This window comes from Coloeus monedula (genome assembly GCF_965178545.1).
Source record: "Coloeus monedula genome assembly, chromosome: 2".
Classification (NCBI taxonomy): Eukaryota; Metazoa; Chordata; class Aves; order Passeriformes; family Corvidae; genus Coloeus; species Coloeus monedula.
In genome coordinates this window covers 74,336,025-74,354,521 of record NC_138782.1, presented here as the reverse complement: position 1 = coordinate 74,354,521, position 18,497 = coordinate 74,336,025, and the positions used below count along the sequence as shown (strand labels likewise).

The 18,497-nt window shown below is 41.1% G+C and overlaps 1 protein-coding gene across 3 annotated transcripts in view; it reads left to right on the top strand.

The window, feature by feature from the left end:
* The first annotated feature begins 6,756 nt into the window (after positions 1 to 6,756).
* The window catches only part of AFG1L (AFG1 like ATPase), a 75,938-nt gene continuing 64,197 nt past the window's right edge, over positions 6,757 to 18,497 (top strand). For all 3 annotated transcript variants that reach the window (XM_082276638.1, XM_082276637.1, XM_082276639.1), the window contains exons 1-2: positions 6,757 to 7,498; positions 14,407 to 14,630. In XM_082276638.1, the coding sequence (XP_082132764.1) occupies positions 7,411 to 7,498; positions 14,407 to 14,630 (312 nt within the window). In that variant the 5' untranslated portion in view covers positions 6,757 to 7,410. The remainder of the gene's footprint in view (positions 7,499 to 14,406; positions 14,631 to 18,497) is intronic.

The following is an 18,497-nucleotide window of genomic DNA, read 5'->3' as shown; positions in this document are numbered from 1 at the left end:
CCCGGCAACGCGCACCCGCGCCCACCGCCCGCGCGCGGGCGCAAGGCACGCTGGGCAATGTAGTTCTCGAGGGCCGCATCGCTCCCTAACGCCTGGCGCGGTCGCCCGCGTTCTGAACTACACATCCCGGCAGGCACTGGGGGCGCGGCGCTCTGGCCGGGAGAGCGGGTTTGTCGGGCCCGCCCGTCCCCTCGGCCGGGTGTGGGGGCGGTGGTGGAGTTGCGGGGAGTTCTTCCCAGATTCCCATCCTTGGGGGAATGAAAAGGCTGGGTAGGAAACGCTGTATATGCAAGGTGTTAAGCAAAAGGAATCAGCCCGGTGCAAACGTAGGCTGGAGGAGATGCCCACCAAAAGATTTGTGTTGAAAACAAAGTCTTAAGTCACTAACCCAAGCTGCAATCAAGGTGACGGTGTTACTTGTAGTAGTCTTACCCTTTTAAAACTTACTGTAATTTTAACAAATGATACATATTTAATAATCATATTACTAACGGGACCAGATTTTATGTCCCCATAGCTTGCAAAGCTGAAGAGTTCATAAAGGATAGGAAAGGAAAATTGTGTTTACAGAGTGAATTATTAAAATAACGAAAGAAAGAAAGAAAGAAAGAAAGAAAGAAAGAAAGAAAGAAAGAAAGAAAGAAAGAAAGAAAGAAAGAAAGAAAGAAAGAAAGAAAGAAAGAAAGAAAGAAAGAAAGAAAGAAAGAAAGAAAAAGAAAGAAGAAAAGCAGAGGTGACAGAATTGTCCCCTTCCAAGACATAAGGTCTTTATTTCTCATTATCTGATTGTGTGTTACGATAAAAGAAACATTTCCCAAAGTAGTGCAGTATTTGCCCTCTTGATGCACCTAAAACCTCAGTGAATAGAAATTATATGAATCCACTATTATTTATAAATTACTCTAACATCTTGGAGGACTTCCAGATTTTTTTAATACCTGTTAAAAGTACCCCTCCAATGATTAAATGCATATATCATTTTCCTTCCTTCTTTTCTTATGAAAGAGTTCTAGTGATGTTCCTTTACTATCCAGGTAGAATGAGACTGTGTGAAAACTATTGATATTTTTTTCCAAAAATCTGTGTGGGCAATGGGTAAAATGGCAGGCTGCCCACAAATCGTATCTGAGAGACACAAAGTTAACTCTGGCAAATTTAGTTAGCTGTTGTCTATGTTAATAAAAAGGTAATCAGAAAGTAGAGATGATCCCAAGGTACAAAAATAGTTCATCCGTATAACCAGTATATGATGGGTGGTTTGCTTGGTAACTTTCCTGTGAATTTCCTTGTCATCACTCCTTCAGTGTTATTTCTCCCACTTACTAGTGCACCTTCCTTTCTTTCCACTAATAGCTGCCAACTTTATAATTCACTTTATAAACAGAAATGAAGCTGACAAAAGTTTTACAAAGCAGGAGTGAAGGGGAGCTTTACCTGAGTTATACTAGTTATTAAACTGGTCATGCAGCAAGGCAAGAAAAAACTCATTAATTCTACTGAGACCACATATGCATCTGGAAAAGCTTTTGTTTGTTACACAACCTGTGCTGCCACATCTCACTGCAAATGTGAAAAAGAAACTGAGCACTGGTGTCTTAACTATGTTTTCTGTCTCCTGGCCAAGCCTGGTTTCATTATCTGTTCAAAGCAACAAAAATATGTCCACTGCTGTGCATTTGGGAAGTTGCTGAGTCTGTGATGAATAAAGAATATGTTCTCAAGCTGGGTAGATATTAAGAGTGAGGCTTAAGTTGAATGCTTTTCTCACAGCACACCATCTCAGCACCATTATTTTGTCTGCTTTTCCTATCAGGGATGACTGGTGGTGGAGAGCCTTGCGGAGGCTACAGAGAGTGACTGTTTTAGTGCCCACTTGTCAACAGCATTGGTATATAAAGGTATATAATGGTATATAAAGGTATATAAAGGTGATTTGATAAGGTGTCCCGTCTCTGTTTTTTCCATTGAAGTTGAATACAACTCGTCTGACCTGGGAGACGAAGGGGAAGACGTCCAGCTTCATGACTAGTGCCCCCCGTACATCACGTAAAAGCATAAATGCCGCACTGGCTAATGAGGCACGGAGAAGGAATGAAGCTAGGGGAAAAGCAGAGTCCTGTGGGCCTCTTTGTTTCCTTCCAACCCTCAGAAAATGCATTTGTTTGCTTTGAATTGTGTTCCAGAATTTTTTTTTTTTGTGATCATGAGACTTGAGTTATGCTGTCTGTAGTTGTTTCTTCTTGCTAGAAAGGTTCTTTTCTCAGCGTGAAGGTGAGCATTAACTCAGAAAAGAAATTTTAAATTCTGTTTCTGACATGCACTTTGGGCTAAATTTCAAATCTGGAGGGAGAGAGGTCAGCTGTGTTTATAGGTTCAAAGCATTTAGAGTTGAACTCGATGATCCTTCTGGGTCCCTTCCAAGTCAGCATATTCTGTGACATCACTGAAAATCCTAGTGAACCTAAATTCTTTAACAACCAGGTACTCACTGATTTGTTATTACACCTTGTTTATTCAACTATGAGACAAAGATTTTCTGGCATAACTTCAACTGGCAAAATGGATATCCGAGTCTCACAGCAAGGACACATAGAAGCAGTATTAATGGATGATTACTTCTGGAATTTTGTATAGTAATATTTCTCCAGTAGTTTTTGGTTATTTTCTTTGTTTTTCAAAAGAAAGAGTCACATTTAACAGGAAAGGAAACAGAATCTCTCCATCATCCAGTCAGGACTCTCCAGCCTTTCTGACAAGTGCTCAGGTTAGCACATTTTTGACAGCACAGGCATATTTTGTCAGAACTTGTGGGGAATGCTGACTCAGCATAAGGCAGAACCCACAAGGCACTGAACTAATTGTGAAATGCCTTGTGTGGAAAAATGACTTCCTGATCCCTGCAGTAGCTGCCAGTGCTTTGAAATATGATGTTTAAATGTCTGCATTGTGCTCCTGCCTGCAAGATAATATTAAGCTTCTAAACATAATTTGTAATATCTACATTTATATATACATACCTATACTGTGAACTCCTATTCTGAGAGATACTGAGTAGTGCCTGGGTAGCTGAAATACTGCAGTGAATTTCTAACACATCGAGCTATTTGAGCTGACTGAGATGCAAACTGTAAACAGATAGTGAAAATGGCTCTAAGTCCATAATTTTGGGAACATTTATGTGGCTTTATTAACCTGAGGCTTTATAAGCAATGTAGATTTTTAACAGCATATTTCACTGTCTCAAAATAGATGAGGTTAATATCAAGACTACCCCCAAGTGCTTTGACATAATCTCAGGAAAATGAGTTTTTATGGAAACTGTGTTGATGAAAACTACCTGCAAAATCCATTTTTGTAGAGTAGGCTGAATGGTCAGTTCTATATCAAAAGTACTTTTGTGTTTGAGAACCAAAAATATTTCCCATGGTGGGAATATCCTGGAGCCTTGCAGTCAGGTAAATCCAGCCCTCCTTGTGCAGAAACTCAGAATGGTTCTGGCAGAGACCCAAAGACTCTTGGACACATCCATCCCCATAGGGTTTAGCCCATCCAAATTTCTAAAAGCAGTGCAGTCATACCACTAGAAGCCAGAGGAGACATCTGGAGTGCTTTGATTTTACCCCTCATTTTTATTCCTGTTTTATTCCTGTTACGGGCCACTTTTGGCTAGCTGGCAGAGTAATAATGCAGTAAGGTTGAACAAGTGCCAAATTAATTTCTACACAGTTTTAATGCCACATTTTTGAAGGTGAGCAAAGGCACAGGAACAGGAAATGAAGGGTACAAATGTACCACAGAATGGATCTGTACCTGTTACAGGACATAAACCATGGTAATCTACAGAAACATACTTGAAAGTCCTGTTTGTTTAGGTTAACACCAAACCTTGGTTTTGCCAAGTGCTTACAGCCGAAGGACAGTGAGTTCCTGGGATGTGCAATCCAGTGCATGGTGACATTTTAGTTGGCCAGTGTAGAGAAGGTTCATAGAATTGCAGAGGGTTTATTCATTTAGATAGAAGATGTCCGAATAGATCCAAATGAGAAGTTTTTCTACGCTGCCTTGCATAGCAAGGTTAAGAAAAAACCAGTGACAGTTTCAATAAATCAGATGTTTTTGCTGAAGATTATACTGTCATTTTCTTCAATTATTCTTGACATTTCACCCATTCATATTGTGATCTGAGTTAATAATGGAAGAAAACCCAGCTCTTGTTGCCTTGTTTATTCTTTGTTCTCAAGGAGATAAGCTGTTTATAAAGATAACTTATTTGTTATTTAAATCACTTTTACAGAATTTGTTTGTTTCCTTGTTTGAGTTTCTAAATATATTGCAACAATTGTGATGCATCTTTGAGATGTCTATTCAATTCACTGTGATTTGTACTGGAATTCATTCCTAAATGGGCACAGGTGTTGATAGCTATAATATGCTGGAATGAGTCAAAACCAATAAATGCCCAATAGAGGAAAGATGAAAGAAAATGCACTGAAAACAGCTCTTTTAGGATGTGATAAATAGGCACTTTAATTCACTACTTAATTAGGTATATAGTGCTGAAGATGTGTCTGGAGAAACTACGTATTTTAAACAGCTGAACGTGTTAGAGTGTAACTTCAATCACTGCTAATATTTTCGAGATCATAAACATTATTTTTAGAATTAGCAATACTATTCAGGATATAATCAACTTTTTGTTTGCAAGCTGTTCTATAGTTCCCTAAAGCAACATTTTCCAATACTTTTGTAAAAAAAAAAGTTCATTGATAATCTGTGAAACCTACCTGCTCACTTTCCCATGTTGCATAGAAATTTAATGCTAGAATAAGAGATAGGAATCCTGACATTGCAAAACCAAAAGTCAGTTTAAGCACTTCCTTTGTACTTTACCAGGAACAGGCACTTTGTTATCTATTTCTTGCACAATACACTCTTCAGGCAACATCTCCTGAAGCCCCATCCTGACCTTTGGGTGCATTTCTGATAGGAATGACGGGCCGGCCAATGAAGAGGTGAGTGTTATGGTTAGTGATTCCCTAGTGCCAGTGCCCTTCCCTTGGAGTGAAGATTTTTTGCATTGTGCCTTTCTGTCAAAAGAACTTTGTAGTTGCATTGGAGGTGCTTGGATAAGGCAGTCAGGTACCAAAGGAGGAAGGTGGTCAGCATTCTCCTGAGGAGTTCTCAGGAATCGCATGTGGGCATCTGAACTGATACCAAAGACAGGGTTTGCTGTGTGCTAAGCAGACACCGAGACTAAATCAGCCTCTAGGCTTTGCATTATCTCCAGAGAAATCTGCCTTTATGTTAACGTGTCTTGTTGTTGCATTTCAACATAAAAGTGATACTGATAGACATAAAACTGATACTGCTGATGTACAGATAGGTTGTAACTCTGGCCAGGGATATTTGTCCTTAATATTTTACAAATATCTGTCCTTAGTATTTTATGGTCCATGTTTTTAGCGACAAAAGCAAATAGCACAAGATAGAAATTATCAACAAATGCAAATTCAGTTGCCAAAACTCCCTGAGGACAGCTGTGGCACCCAATGCAGGCATGGTGCAGCACAATACAAATGACAGAATCACTGAATAGTTAGGGTTGGAAGGGACCTCTGGAGATCACTTAGTCCACCTAGTCTAGGTCACCTAGAGCAGGTGACACAGGAATGCATCCAGGTAGGTTTTGAATGCCTCCAGGGAGGGAGAATCCACAACCTTGCTGAGCAGCCTGTTCCAGTGCTCTGCCACCCGCAGTGTAAAGAAGCTCTTCCTCATGTTGAGGTGGACAAGAAAGTTGTTTGGAAACTGGAGTGCACGGGTAGGGCTGTAAGGTGTTGTGTGCGGCTCCAGGTGGGTCTGGAAAGTGGATTTGTACCGAGTGGCTGGAGCAGCTGTGTAGGGAGTGCGGCCCTGGGGCAGGCAGGCAGGTGGGCTCCTCAGGGGCTCCCCCACTGACTGCAGCAAAGTTTGGGGGACAAAGAGAGGGGGAAGGAGCCAGGGACCAGCAAAGGACCTGGGGGTGCTGGTCAACAGCAGCTGAACATGAGCCAGTGTGCGTCCAGGTGGCCAAGAAGGACAATGGCATGCTGGCCTGGATCAGCAATAGCGCGGCCAGCAGGACCAGGGGCAGTGATTGTCCCTGTACCGGTGTACTTGTACAGTCTGTCACCTGCACAGTGATCAGCCCTGGTGATGCTGCACGTCAAATCCTGTGCCCAGTTCTGGGCCCCTCACTACAAGAAGGACATTAAGGGGCTGGAGCGAGTCCAGAGAAGGTCAATGAAGCTGGTGAAGGGTCTGGAGCAGAAGTCCTGTGAGCAGCAGCTGAGGAATCTGGGGTTGTTTAGCCTGGAGAAAAGGAGGCTCAGGCTCCTTTCTATAACTTCCCAAAAGGAGGTTTTAGCCAGGTGAGGGTTGGCCTCTTCTCCCAGGCAACCAGTGACAGGATGACAAGACACAGCCTCAAGCTGTGCTAGGGGAAGTTTAGGTTGGACATCAGGAGGGATTTCTCCACAGAAATGGGGATTAGATATTGGAATGTGCTGCCGAGGGAGGTGGTGGAGTCACCGTCCCTGGAGGTTTTTGAGAAAGACCGGACGTGGCACTTAGTGCCATGGTCTAGTCGACATGGTGATGTTAGGTCATAGGTTGGACTCGATGATCTCCGAGGTTCCAATCGAACGGATTCTGTTGATATGCGGAAAAGACTCCACTACTGAAAAAGTAGTAAAGTAGGTATGTTTATTCCAGCGCTGGGACGCATGGGGGATAATTCCTCCAAAGTCATGCGTGCTGACAGCTGCATTCAGCTTGGTATATATCGGGTTACAAGCTCCATAGTCATTGTTTCCCAATACGGCTATACATATTCATTGCCTAGCCCCGCCTAGCCTCGCCTCATATTACAATGAGCCCAAATGTCACTTACATCTGCGTTGCTGTTGCGCAGTGTCGTCTGGTGGTCGTGGGCAGGGGTCTCCGGGATGAAGTAAGAGTCCTCCTCAGATGAAGCAGACAGTCTCATTCTGAACTTTTCACCTTGCTTCCCTGCGCATGCTCTTTATGTCCCTGGCCCAACTCCAAGGCTGGTTTAACTTAGTTTTACGTTCGAGAACAGGATTTTTGATCAAGATTCCTTCTCTTTATCAATAGTCTTATATCTTCTCATTCTGCTTCGGTAGGCACAATAAGTGTTGAGCAAGCTCTATGCGTTGTTTTTAACAAACAGCTTCTTAGCAAATCATTTAACCTCCGCTGCCCCTTCCTCTCCCTGATTGACTGTGATTCCGTGACCCAGGCGGGAGCGGCTCGCTCAGCACCGACCGCGCCAGGGCTCCCTCAGCTCCGCGGGACTCCATTTCCCAGCGCGCCCCGCGCCCACGCCGCCACCGCCCCCGGGCCGGGAAGATGGCGGTCCTTGAGTCGCCCTTGGCTACTGCGTGCTGCCTGCTGCGGGCTCTGGGGCGCCGCGCCCGCCTGCTCCCGCTGCACAGAGGTCAGTGCCGCCGCCGTGGCTCTCCGGGGCTCACTGGCCCCGGGCGGGCGACAGGCTGCCGGGGCACCGCGCAGGGAGGGCACCGAGGAGCGGTCGCTGGAGCCGGTGCGTGCCTCCCCTCCCCGTCGTGCCGCGGGTCTGTCCCCGGCAGAGGGGAGGTGGGTGCCGGTGCCGGGCGGGGCAGGCGGCAACTGCTGGGACACGCACAGGCCCCGCCGCTCTGCCGTGACCTGTCGGTGTCCTCTGATTCCCCGGCCTGGGCTTGTCCGCGACCCAGCCCCGGAGGAGATCCGCCTGCCGGGGTGGCACCGGGAGTCGCCCCCGGTCCCCTGGGGGACCCGCGAAGGGGGCCCGTGCCTTCCCGAGTTGGTGATGCCGCTTCCCCCCGGGACACAGGCTTCGGTGCGGTGCCTGGTTAAAGCCTTGCGGCTGCACTGGGCGCTCGGCGAGTGCGCCGGTGGCTGCCAGCGCTTTGGCCGGGCTTTAGGGTGCCTAAGGAATTGTTCTCCCTCGAGGACCCTCCGGTGTATAACGAACGGCAGCTGTGCTCTGTCTTCACAGCCTTGCTTTGAAAGTCAGCTCAGTACACAAATTTACGGGGTTTTGTTAAGTCGAGGCTTAGGTTAGGAGCAGAGGTCTTTTTTCTTTAGTGAGAACTCTTCGTCCTCTGCCAGTCTGTCAAAAGTGTGAGAATTCGGCTGGTGACTAGTGGCTCCCAGGATTGATAAATGTTCACATCCACACATCATGTTGTGATTGTACAATATTTATACATCCTAAGAAAAATAGACAAGCACTGCAGTTAGTACTGTGGTTGCGCGTGTTTTATTAGTTATTGGTCTAACACTTGGACTCTTTGTAGTTTGTTTTTTATAACCAGCATACTAGAATTTAGAAAAAGTTGTCCGAGCAAATCCAGTGGCTTTAGGCACAGTTTGTCAGCTTCCATGTTAAGGGGATGGTAGTCCTTGCATATGTTGTTTGAGGACATCAGGCTGCAGGGATGGGCTGCCATCATGGAATTGATTTATCCATCATGGCATTGATTTATAATCTTGTTTTTATGATCACTAGTTTATAGCCTTTTCTTTGTTTTTGTGATTTGCCTTCCACAGTTTTTTACCTTTCCCTTAATTAAAATACGTGACTAGTAGTATCTGTGTAAAGTTCTGATTTCACTGATAAACTTCTCTTGTCTTTCCCTACTTATGTTTATAGGTCAGGTTGTGAAATGGGATGTGCATGAAAAAAATGCAAGTAATCTTCTTTCAGAAACCTATCAGGCATGTACGCAAAAAGCAGAATTCCAGTTCCAACTCACATTTCTCTAGAAGATACTGTTTCATATGCTGCCTGAATGAATGGCCTTCAGTGATTCATCTAAGGTCATATATGAGACAAAAGTGCGAGTCCTTGTCCTTATGTCTTAGCTGCAAACTGCTACTTCTGGTTTGAACTACTAATTTCAGCAAGTGTGGGGCTTTTATGAATTTTACATGATATTGGCCTAAAATTTTCAATTTGTGCAGATAACTTAGTGTGTGTATACCCCCTCCCAATATGATTGGTTGGATTTTGATTTTTTTTTAAGCTTGCTGTTAAACTCTGGAAAGTAAATAATTTTTTCAGTTTACCTTCTCTTACATTCTTGTCATTGATCATTGTTCAATATTTTGAAAGGAGCATTTGTTTATTATCGGACTATAAATGTATTTTTAGCTTTATACCTAGCACATGATCTCTTTCCCAGGAAGCTTATATGACAAGTCTTTGTTCTTCTGCAGGTTTATTCGTGTGCTTAACTTTAATACATGTGTTTAATTTATCCATGTCCTTGTACATCATGGGGCAATTTACCTGTTTGAGACAGATTCTGAAAAACATGCATATATATTTAATAAAAGATGAGACAAGAGGACATTATTATTGTTTACAGGTAGTAGCATGGAAAAAAGAATAATTTCTGATCTTTTGCTACCTTTGCTCCTATTTTCACGCAGGAAAATAACCTTTGGAGCTACAAGACTGTACCATTGTCCTTCCCGCTCACTGTGGTGTCATCTGCTTAATCTTGAGTTTAGGAAGGTCTCTGATACCACTATCTGCCTCTTGATGAAAAGTGCCCTCTGATTTACAAGTCCTTTTTTTCTGTCATGGCAGTTGTGTTTCGTAGGCAGTTTTAGCAGCTTTACACTAAGAGTTTCAAGGTTTGAAGCAGTTTGGCTTCATTGTGACCCAAACTAATATTCTGAACTTCAGCTTGGATTACTGAAAACATGACAGTTTTTAAAAGTTGGTTTCTATTACTTTTTTTTTTCCTTCTCTCCACACAAATTCCAGGGTTTGTGAAAAGCTCTCAAAGCAGATTGTGCTGGCAGAGCAGTAATGACACAGATGTGGTCCTTGTACCTTGTATTAACACTGATTTAGTAGAAGCTATTTCACCTTCTTGATTATGACTGCCAGCAAAGGTGGTGCTTAGGTGATTTTGGGGTACTTAATTTTGGTGCAGTTGCAACCTACATGAGTTTGGTTTAGATGCGGTTCTCGCACAACTCTAGGTTGGAAATACTCTTTATTTTAAAGACAATGGTTAAGTAATTAACCATTAGGGAAGGTGGAAGGGGAAAGTGTTAATTCTCTATCTCTTACTTTGATTACCCTCCTGTGCTCTCAACCTCTTGGCTGCTGTCAGGATCAGTTTTGGTATGCCACAACCCAACTTCCATTTCAGTTTGTCTTCTTGCGTAAATAACTCCAGTGCCTGCCTCAGAAGTGACTGTTAGTTTCATAAGCTGTGTCATTGAAACTCACACGCCTTTTTCTGTGTCATCTCAGACATCAGTTCTAAGTGGCAGTAGAAAAACTCAACAACACACTGATCAGTGTTCCAATTTTCTGCTCTTTTCCAGAGCAGAAACTGCCTGGAGTTCTGAACACTTTTTGTATTTTTATGTAGGCATTAATTATCTTTGCTGTGCTAAATTAATGTCAGTTTACTGAATATGTCTTAAGTCCCCTCCTTGAAAGAAATTTTTTATAATTCCAGATTGGCATTTTTTTAAATAAGTTTTATTTGCCTTGGTGAGATTTTCCCCTCCAATTTCTTTCTTTTTTTGGGGTGTATCACAGTAGGTCTTCACTGCAGTTGTGTCTGTGATCTTTGTGTGGGCAAGCAGAAAGGCAAATGCAAAGAGCTAATTATATGGTTTGAAATAAAGTGAGATTATACTTATATATGAATGTTTTGGGAACAGGAATTTAAGAAAAAGTTGCACCTTGGTGTCAAATCTAAAGAAGCAGGGAATGTCAGGTTAAATGTGCTAACATTCAACACTGTCCTGCACCCTGAAGGTGGGAAAGATAGGTTATGGATAACCACATGTCTAGTTTTACCCTGTCCTATGTAAAACTAAGTGAACAGTGAATTGATGCTGTACTTTTCTACAGTTTTTCTAGAACACTTCATAGGTATAGAAGATAGGTATATACTTTTTCTGTGTGTGACATTTAAAGATTTCAGAAGGGAACTAATAAAAATCGAGTTGCAGTTTCTGTAACACAAAGATTAGATAATGAAACTGTAAGAGATAAATGAAAACCCATATTTTTCAATGTGGAGAAGAGGACTGTAGGACTACAGTTAGTGCACTGACTCATAGGTGATTCGTGTAGTTGAGTAATTGATTTTGCAATCTGTTCCACAAAATGCAGGTTAGAATGGAAGGTGTACGTTTTTTTTCTGTCTCTTAGAATAGTTTATCACTTGTATAGCTGCCTTCTGTTGATTTATCTCTAAAACCCCCACATGCTCTTCGATAGAGTCTGCCTTTGTTTTGCAGCTACAGGTGTGAGGTTATCACTTAACCAGTTACTGGGTGTCTCCTGGCAGGGTACTATAGCGTGCCCCCATCATACTTAAATCCCAGTGTTCAATATTATTTTAGGAGAACAGTGAGTGATTTGTGCCAGGACACCTTCTGTGGCTATTTGGGCATAGTCTCCATCTCTGTCATCTGTTAGAGTATTTCTTCCACTCCCAGGATGGTTAGCTGTGAGTGCATGTAATCTGAGACAAACCCCATGCTTCTGTGGAGTCCTACTGGTGTGCTTTGTCCATGGCCAGGAAGGTCATGAACCACAAACCCTTTCTTATTGCTAAATCAACTTTTTTTTTTTTTTTTCTTCAATCCTGTCCTAAGAAGTAGGATCTTGTGGACTTATAGGTATGAAGGGGCACACTGGAGCTCTTGGAGCCATCAACTTCTACGTATTGCAAAAGCGCAGATAATTCAGAGGTGTGGATCACAGGAATGAGGTTGGCTTTTTTTTGGGAGTGGAATGGTAGAAAGCAAGATGAACAAATTTTGACAGATCCTCTGAGCAACCTGGTCTAGTGGAAGGTGTCCCTGCCCATGGCAGGAGTGCTGGATGTAGGTGATACTTCAGCTCCCTTCCAACCCAAGCCATTCCAGAATTGTGTGATCTATGCCTTTTCCCCTTCCCTTCAGAGGCAGGTCAGGTTTTGCTGACATGTTTCTGACAGATTTTCATCAAACTCATTTTTAAAATTCACCACACATCACTGGAAGTTTTACAACTTCTAGACTATTAATCTATTTCACTACCTTAATTACAGTTATTAAGATATCTGTATAAATACAATTTCCTTTCTTTTTCTCAGTATCCTGTTGTACATATCTGGAGACAGCTATATGTTTTTCTTTTCTACAGGTTTTACTCAAATTTTTGCAATAACAGACTTTGAACTCAACTTTCTTTATGTGATCTCTTTAGATAAGGATGAGCTAATTACTCTTAATTCAAAGCAGTAACTCAGTTCCTTCAGGAATAAGAGAATTTGGTGCAATTATTGGCTGCAGATATAAACAGTGACTGTTTTTTTATGTATTGTTACTTGCAATAAATATAATTTGATCTAATAGTTCAGTTTTATCCTTCTCTTTTCTGTCTTTCTGCTTAAATTTTTTTTTGTGCCTTTTATGGCATCTTTGTGGCTTGTGACCCATATTTTAAAAAATAATCCTTTAAATCTTCACTTACTCTCCCATTTGGTTCATGCTCTTATAACGTACGATGTGAAAATTGAAGAGTGTCTTCCAGGGCAGACTATACCAGTATTGAATAGAACAGGTTTGGGGTTTTTTTCCCCCATGTGTATTTGTATTGGAGTACTTGTGTTTATTTTATTTTAGTTTATTTTTCCTCTAATAGTGTTATGATACTGTCTCACTATCAGTTTGTGATCCAGTGTAGCCTTGGATCCTTTTTTCAGAGGTACTCTTTAGCAGGTCATTCCCCATCTCCTGAGATAGTTATTTCCTCTAAAATAACATGCTTTGTCCCTGGTGAATTACATCCTATTTGCATTCGATTATTTGTCTAGTTTGTCAGCATTTACTTGCCTTCCAGAGTGTCTGCAGCCCTCTCCTGATTTTCTGTTATTTGCATTCCCAGGCCATGTACTTTATCTTGCCACATGTGGCATAGATGGAGATTCAGGGTTGCACCAAGATGAGATCCTGAGTCCTCTCTGAAACTCCGCTGCTGATATACACCTAGTTTAACTGTAGTAATTATTCATTACATATCCTTTTTCCAGCTGTTTTGTACCTGCTCAAAAGTACTTTCACTTGCAACTTTCTTTCCTACTTTATAGATGGCAATGCTATGTGACAAAAGCGGTACTACAATTAACGTGCTTTTCCTTTACCCATTAAGCATGATGCCTGATCAGAGAGGACAATTTGTTGGTCTGGCATTGTTTCTGGGGAGCTGATGTTGCCTTTTATTCAAGTTCTTACCATGTTAAGTGCTTTATTAAAAGAAAAAAAAGTCTTGTAGTTGTTCCAGTATTTTTGGGTGTTCTGAAATTGTGTTGATTGACCTATAAACTATTGGATTTACCTTTCCCTCTTTTTTAAAGACAATCTTTTTTTTCATTTTCCTAGTGTTTTTGAATCTTACCTGCCTTCAGTGAGACCTCAAAGAAAGCTGTTAGAGGCCATTGTGTTGCTTGGGAAACTTACCTAAAGTATTTAGGAATGGATTTCCTTAGAGCTCACAGGGTTAAAAATACCTAACTATGTAGTCATTGACACGTGTTTTTCCTACACTCAAATTTATTTCTTTTATCATTGCTAAAAATCATGTTTTTCTTTATTATACTTAACCTGTTAAATTACAGTGGAAGCAGAGAAGACATTTAACAGCTTTTCAGTGTCTGCCGTTGTTTGATCTTAATGATTTGGCAAGCCTTCTTTGTAAACTTGTGCATTCTTTCCTTTCCTAGTTATGTCTTGTTTTATGTCTAGAAATTCTGACTTTTTTCTTTTTAACATCTTGTTTCTGACAATATTACTACCTGGGCTTGTCCCCGTCTTTTCTAGGCAGAAGATAATGCCAGTAGGTCAGGCTGTGGCATTTTAGGGCTTCACAACTATTGCCTTGCTTAGTGTGCTGTTTGAGTCTTTCAGCTTCCTTACAGAACTCCTGATTTGGTGTCTTGTTTGTTGACTTTTAAATACTTCCTGAAGTTTTACCTAAAGGATTATCTATTTAGAGAAATGCACTTTGGAATTTTTAAGTGGTTTTACCCCAATCTGGAAAAAAAAAGGTCCAAGCTCTCCTTGCAACAGCTCATCCAAATATTACCAACTCTCTAGCTGGACATCTTAGAATGTGTGCTTGTTAATAAAAAAAAGGAGTGTTAAAACATACTATTAAAGTAAAGTTAGAAATTGAGTTAATGAGAAATGAAGGGGTAACCAGTGGTTATGTAGGTAAGTCATATGTATGTCTTTGTGTAAACTGTTAGGAATGTGTGTTGTTCATAAGGAGATGCTTTTCAAAACTTCTCTATTAATTGGGTACTTCTATTTTTCCAGCCTACACAGCTCAGGCAGATGAGAAGACAGGCCCTGGTACACCTACAGATGCTCACGCCAGAGCCTTACTGGTTTGTAATGGACCTTTAGAACATTATGACTTTCTGATTAAGCAGGAAGAGCTGAAGAATGATGAGCAACAAAGAAGAGTTGTGCAGCACCTGCAGAAATTGCATGAGAGCCTTAAAGGCTACAGCATTGATTCAAAAAATATCCTTTCAAAGGTGAGGTTTATAATGATAAAAGTATTTTGCGTTTATGTTTGCTCATATGAATGTGCTTAAAAAATGCATATATTTCTGTCAAGAGCTCAAATCTTATTTTTGCAAATGCATCTTTCCAGATAGATTATTCTTCGTGTTTCAATCTTTCTTCTCTCTTTTTTGATTTTTAAAATCCAGTGGCACTCCAGAAGTAACCAAATTAAATATTGTTGGAATAATTCTGTAAGAAAATCTGATATGGTTTTAGTTATATCCACTGCCTGCCTTTCCAAAAATGTCATTTGGCTGTAGGAGAGAGGGGCCTAAACCAGGCTTTAATTCTCAAGCACTGGTATTATACTCATGTGTCTGAATTGCATAAACTGAACACTGATGTTTTGTGCTCTAACAGATATTTCACAAATAATTCCATACCATAATATTTACCAGACATGACTTTTAAAAACAATTCTTCTCCACCTTGCTAGTTTCCAGGTGAGGTAAGGAAAGAAGCCGTAGGGATAATCTGCACCCTTATTGTGTTTTTGGAAGCATCACAGTTTCTTTTCAAAGGGTTTACAAAAGTTTAGACATAACCCTGTTGCACATTGCCATAATATAGTGCCTCAGTATTCATAATGCTGTTAGCCTGCTGTTGCATCTCTGTAACTTTTCCCTGAAGCTCTTGACACAATGCTTTCCAGACTTTCTTTGACAGTGTTTTCCATGTTTCTTGTTTTCATGCTGTTGTTCTCAGATTGCTGCTCTGGTGGCCTTGCGCCTGCAAATATTGATAGCACTGGTATGGCACGTTCTCATGGGAAGCAACTAGAACTGGGGTGGGAACTCCCTCCTCAGCTTTCCTTGCCTCTTGCTTTGTAGATTTGAGTTTATATCCCAGGAAACCAAATGTAGCACTCAGCAGAGCAGATAAGATATTTAATTCCTTGCTAAATATTGGGCAATCATAGATGTGCACAAAAACGGAATGCCCAGTGAGTGTGCTTCATTTGCCCCCAATTAATGTATTTCAGTCAGCACAGTTGTAAGATATGGTCAGGGGAAACAACAAGAGCAGGATGTTTGATGAAGTCTGATGATAAAAGTGTAGTGCTGGGGAAAGAGCATGGCAAAACATACACTGTTTTCTCATCTGCACTTTCCCTGCCTGCACTGGAGAGACCTCCCTGTCCCTAGGAGGGGGGAAACTGTCAGTGTTTCCCCAGCTAGACTCCTGAGTGTTTTTCTTTTGCATTCTCTCTTTCTCTTGCACCACTTTTGGGTTTTTAATTTTCCATCAGAATTAACTAACATTTATGGTCAATGTTTACTGTCATTTGCAGTCTTGGCTAACAAATCTCCATGTTAGCCTTTCTCAGCATTCATTACACAACACTCCTCATCTCATGGGCATAAATCTAAATATGCAACTCTGTTGAACTTGTTACCTAACCATACCAAATTGTTCTCTTAGCTGGCACAAATACTGTGTTTTGTTTGCAGGGCAAGACTAAATGATGTAGCATGAGATGAGGGGAGCTGAAGCCTAGAGGGCTCAAGTGCCTTTAAATAGCACACTGTCCTCTGGCCTTCAGGCAACAAATGACAAATTCTGAGGTTCCTGTGATGGGCATTAGCTTAAAGATGTGAAAAAGCAGATAACAGGACAAGTATTATACCTGTAAATGGGGCTGTTTCAAATAGGCAGGAGTAGCAGGGTGCAGAGCTTTGGGAGACGCACCTATCAGTCTGCCTGCAACATCCCCTGAGTGCCTTAAACTCAGTTATGTAGCTGCAGATCGTGTATTTGCTATTTATATGCTTGACTGGAAATGCCATAAATATCTTCCTGCCTCCTGATGGAAGGAAGCCGACTAAGCACCTAGGAAAGAGGGTTTTATTAAGAAGAAACCTGGATGGGAAATAACTCCATGAAGTAAAAGTCAGGCATTCCAGAAGAAAACTCAAAAATACAGGAAGCAACCTAAGGCAAGACTGTTCCTAAAGGGCAATGAATGTGTCTTTGGAAGTTCTGTTCTGGAAGCAGTTGACGCCATCATCCTCATGGGTCCCTTTCAAGTCAGCTTTAAACAGGGTGTTTGGCCATGTGTTCCCGTGAAATCCCTGCCAATCCAAATCATTCAGTGATTATGACTCTGATGTGGGAATTGGTTTGGGGTATATTTTTGCCTTCTCTGGCAGTTGGGTCAGGTCATCACATTACTGACCTTTTTGCTTTAGGGATTTCTTTAGTTAAAATTACTGAAAACATACAAGCAGTGTAAAAATGATAGCTGTAGCCTGAAAACTGTATGTTTATTTTAAAACACTTATTTGTGTTGTGTGTGGGTGTATGCCTATGGATTCATGTTGTCTTGATGGATTTGTGGGCTAACTCGAGTCTAAACCCAATCTCCTGATTCAGTCTGGGCAAGTACTGAATGAAAAATAGAAACTTCCTTTTTTCAAAAGTGCTTTTTTTCTTGTCTTTGGTATGTAGAGCAGTGTTGCAACATGCCTGAATGCAAACATTTTTTGTTTAAATGTAAGGAGACCAAGCTGGATTCAGCTTGCTAAACTACTTCTTTAATTTGAATCTTAAGCTGCTGACCAGTGTCTTGTATCTTGTGAGGATCCTGGGTGTGAAAAGCTGTAGGTTGTATTTTTTTCATCTGTCTGGGTTTCTTTTTAGTCTTTGGTGTTGATCTTACAACCTTTTAACTTGCCTATCTCAGAATTGTCTTACTGTATCTGGACTGTGAAAGAAGTCATTCAAAAGGGAGCCAATTATCAGATTTGCTCTTGGTTGTTTTTTGGGGTTTTTTTTTTGGACATAAATGCCAGATTTTTATTAATTTTCATTTTTTAGAAAAAATGTTATGATGAGGGCACTGTCTTTCCTGTCAAACCTGAGGATCAGTAGGCTAGAGTATTTTGATCTTTTCTGGCAAGGTATTGTGGATATTTGGATATTAAGTTCTAAAAGCACTGTCCTGGAGAATAATTTTGAGAGCTGACTTGTGTGAACTGGAGTGCCCCAAATCATTGTTAGTTGCTAGAGCAGGTGTTTTGTAATGACTTTGTAGATCAAGCATTATATGGGCTTGTTATTTACTGATTCTTTGATTGGGAAGTGTGAATAGGGAAGAAAGCTTGTATTACAGAGAACAAATACCAATCTTACTCTATTTAGGAGATGCGATCCTACTTTGTCCCTGCGTAACACAGCTAATTGCAGTAAAGCCAGACTGACACTTTCTCACTTAAATGCCATTTTTTACTTGAGAATGTTTTTCACTACTTCCTTTAAAGCATTCCACTTCATTTAACACTGCTTTAATTTTAAACCAACTTATAAAAATTGTTGCATGGCTCACTGATGGAACTAATGAGTCAGTGAGAAGCAGCTGAAGAACTACTTGCTACTGGGGATGGTGTTTCTGCAGTTCGAGGTTTTTCTTCTAGAGTTTGATATTTCTATGGAAATCTCAAGATTGATAACCAGGTTGAGCACTGTAGGGCTGTGCCATACATCAAAACCCCAGAAAAGGAGGAGAGCAGTGACTTTTGCATAAATCTGTCAAAGCCTCCTAGCTTGTGTAATTAAATGAAATCATTACTCAGGGAGAAGTCACAACAGCTTTGTTTCTCTTCTGCTATCTTTGAGGAAGCAATTTGCCAGTTCACACAGAGTTTCTTCTGAGATAAAATGAAGCCAAACAGATTATAGTTTAAATTCTAGTGCAGTCTAGGTTTCACTTCAGCAAAGTTGTAATCAACATCCTAATGAAGGTTTCCCCAGAATAAGTCACAAATGTGAGTAGATAGTTGGTAAAATCATACATTTGCATCTGTTGAGGAGTTTGCTAAGTAAGCAAAATACTTGGT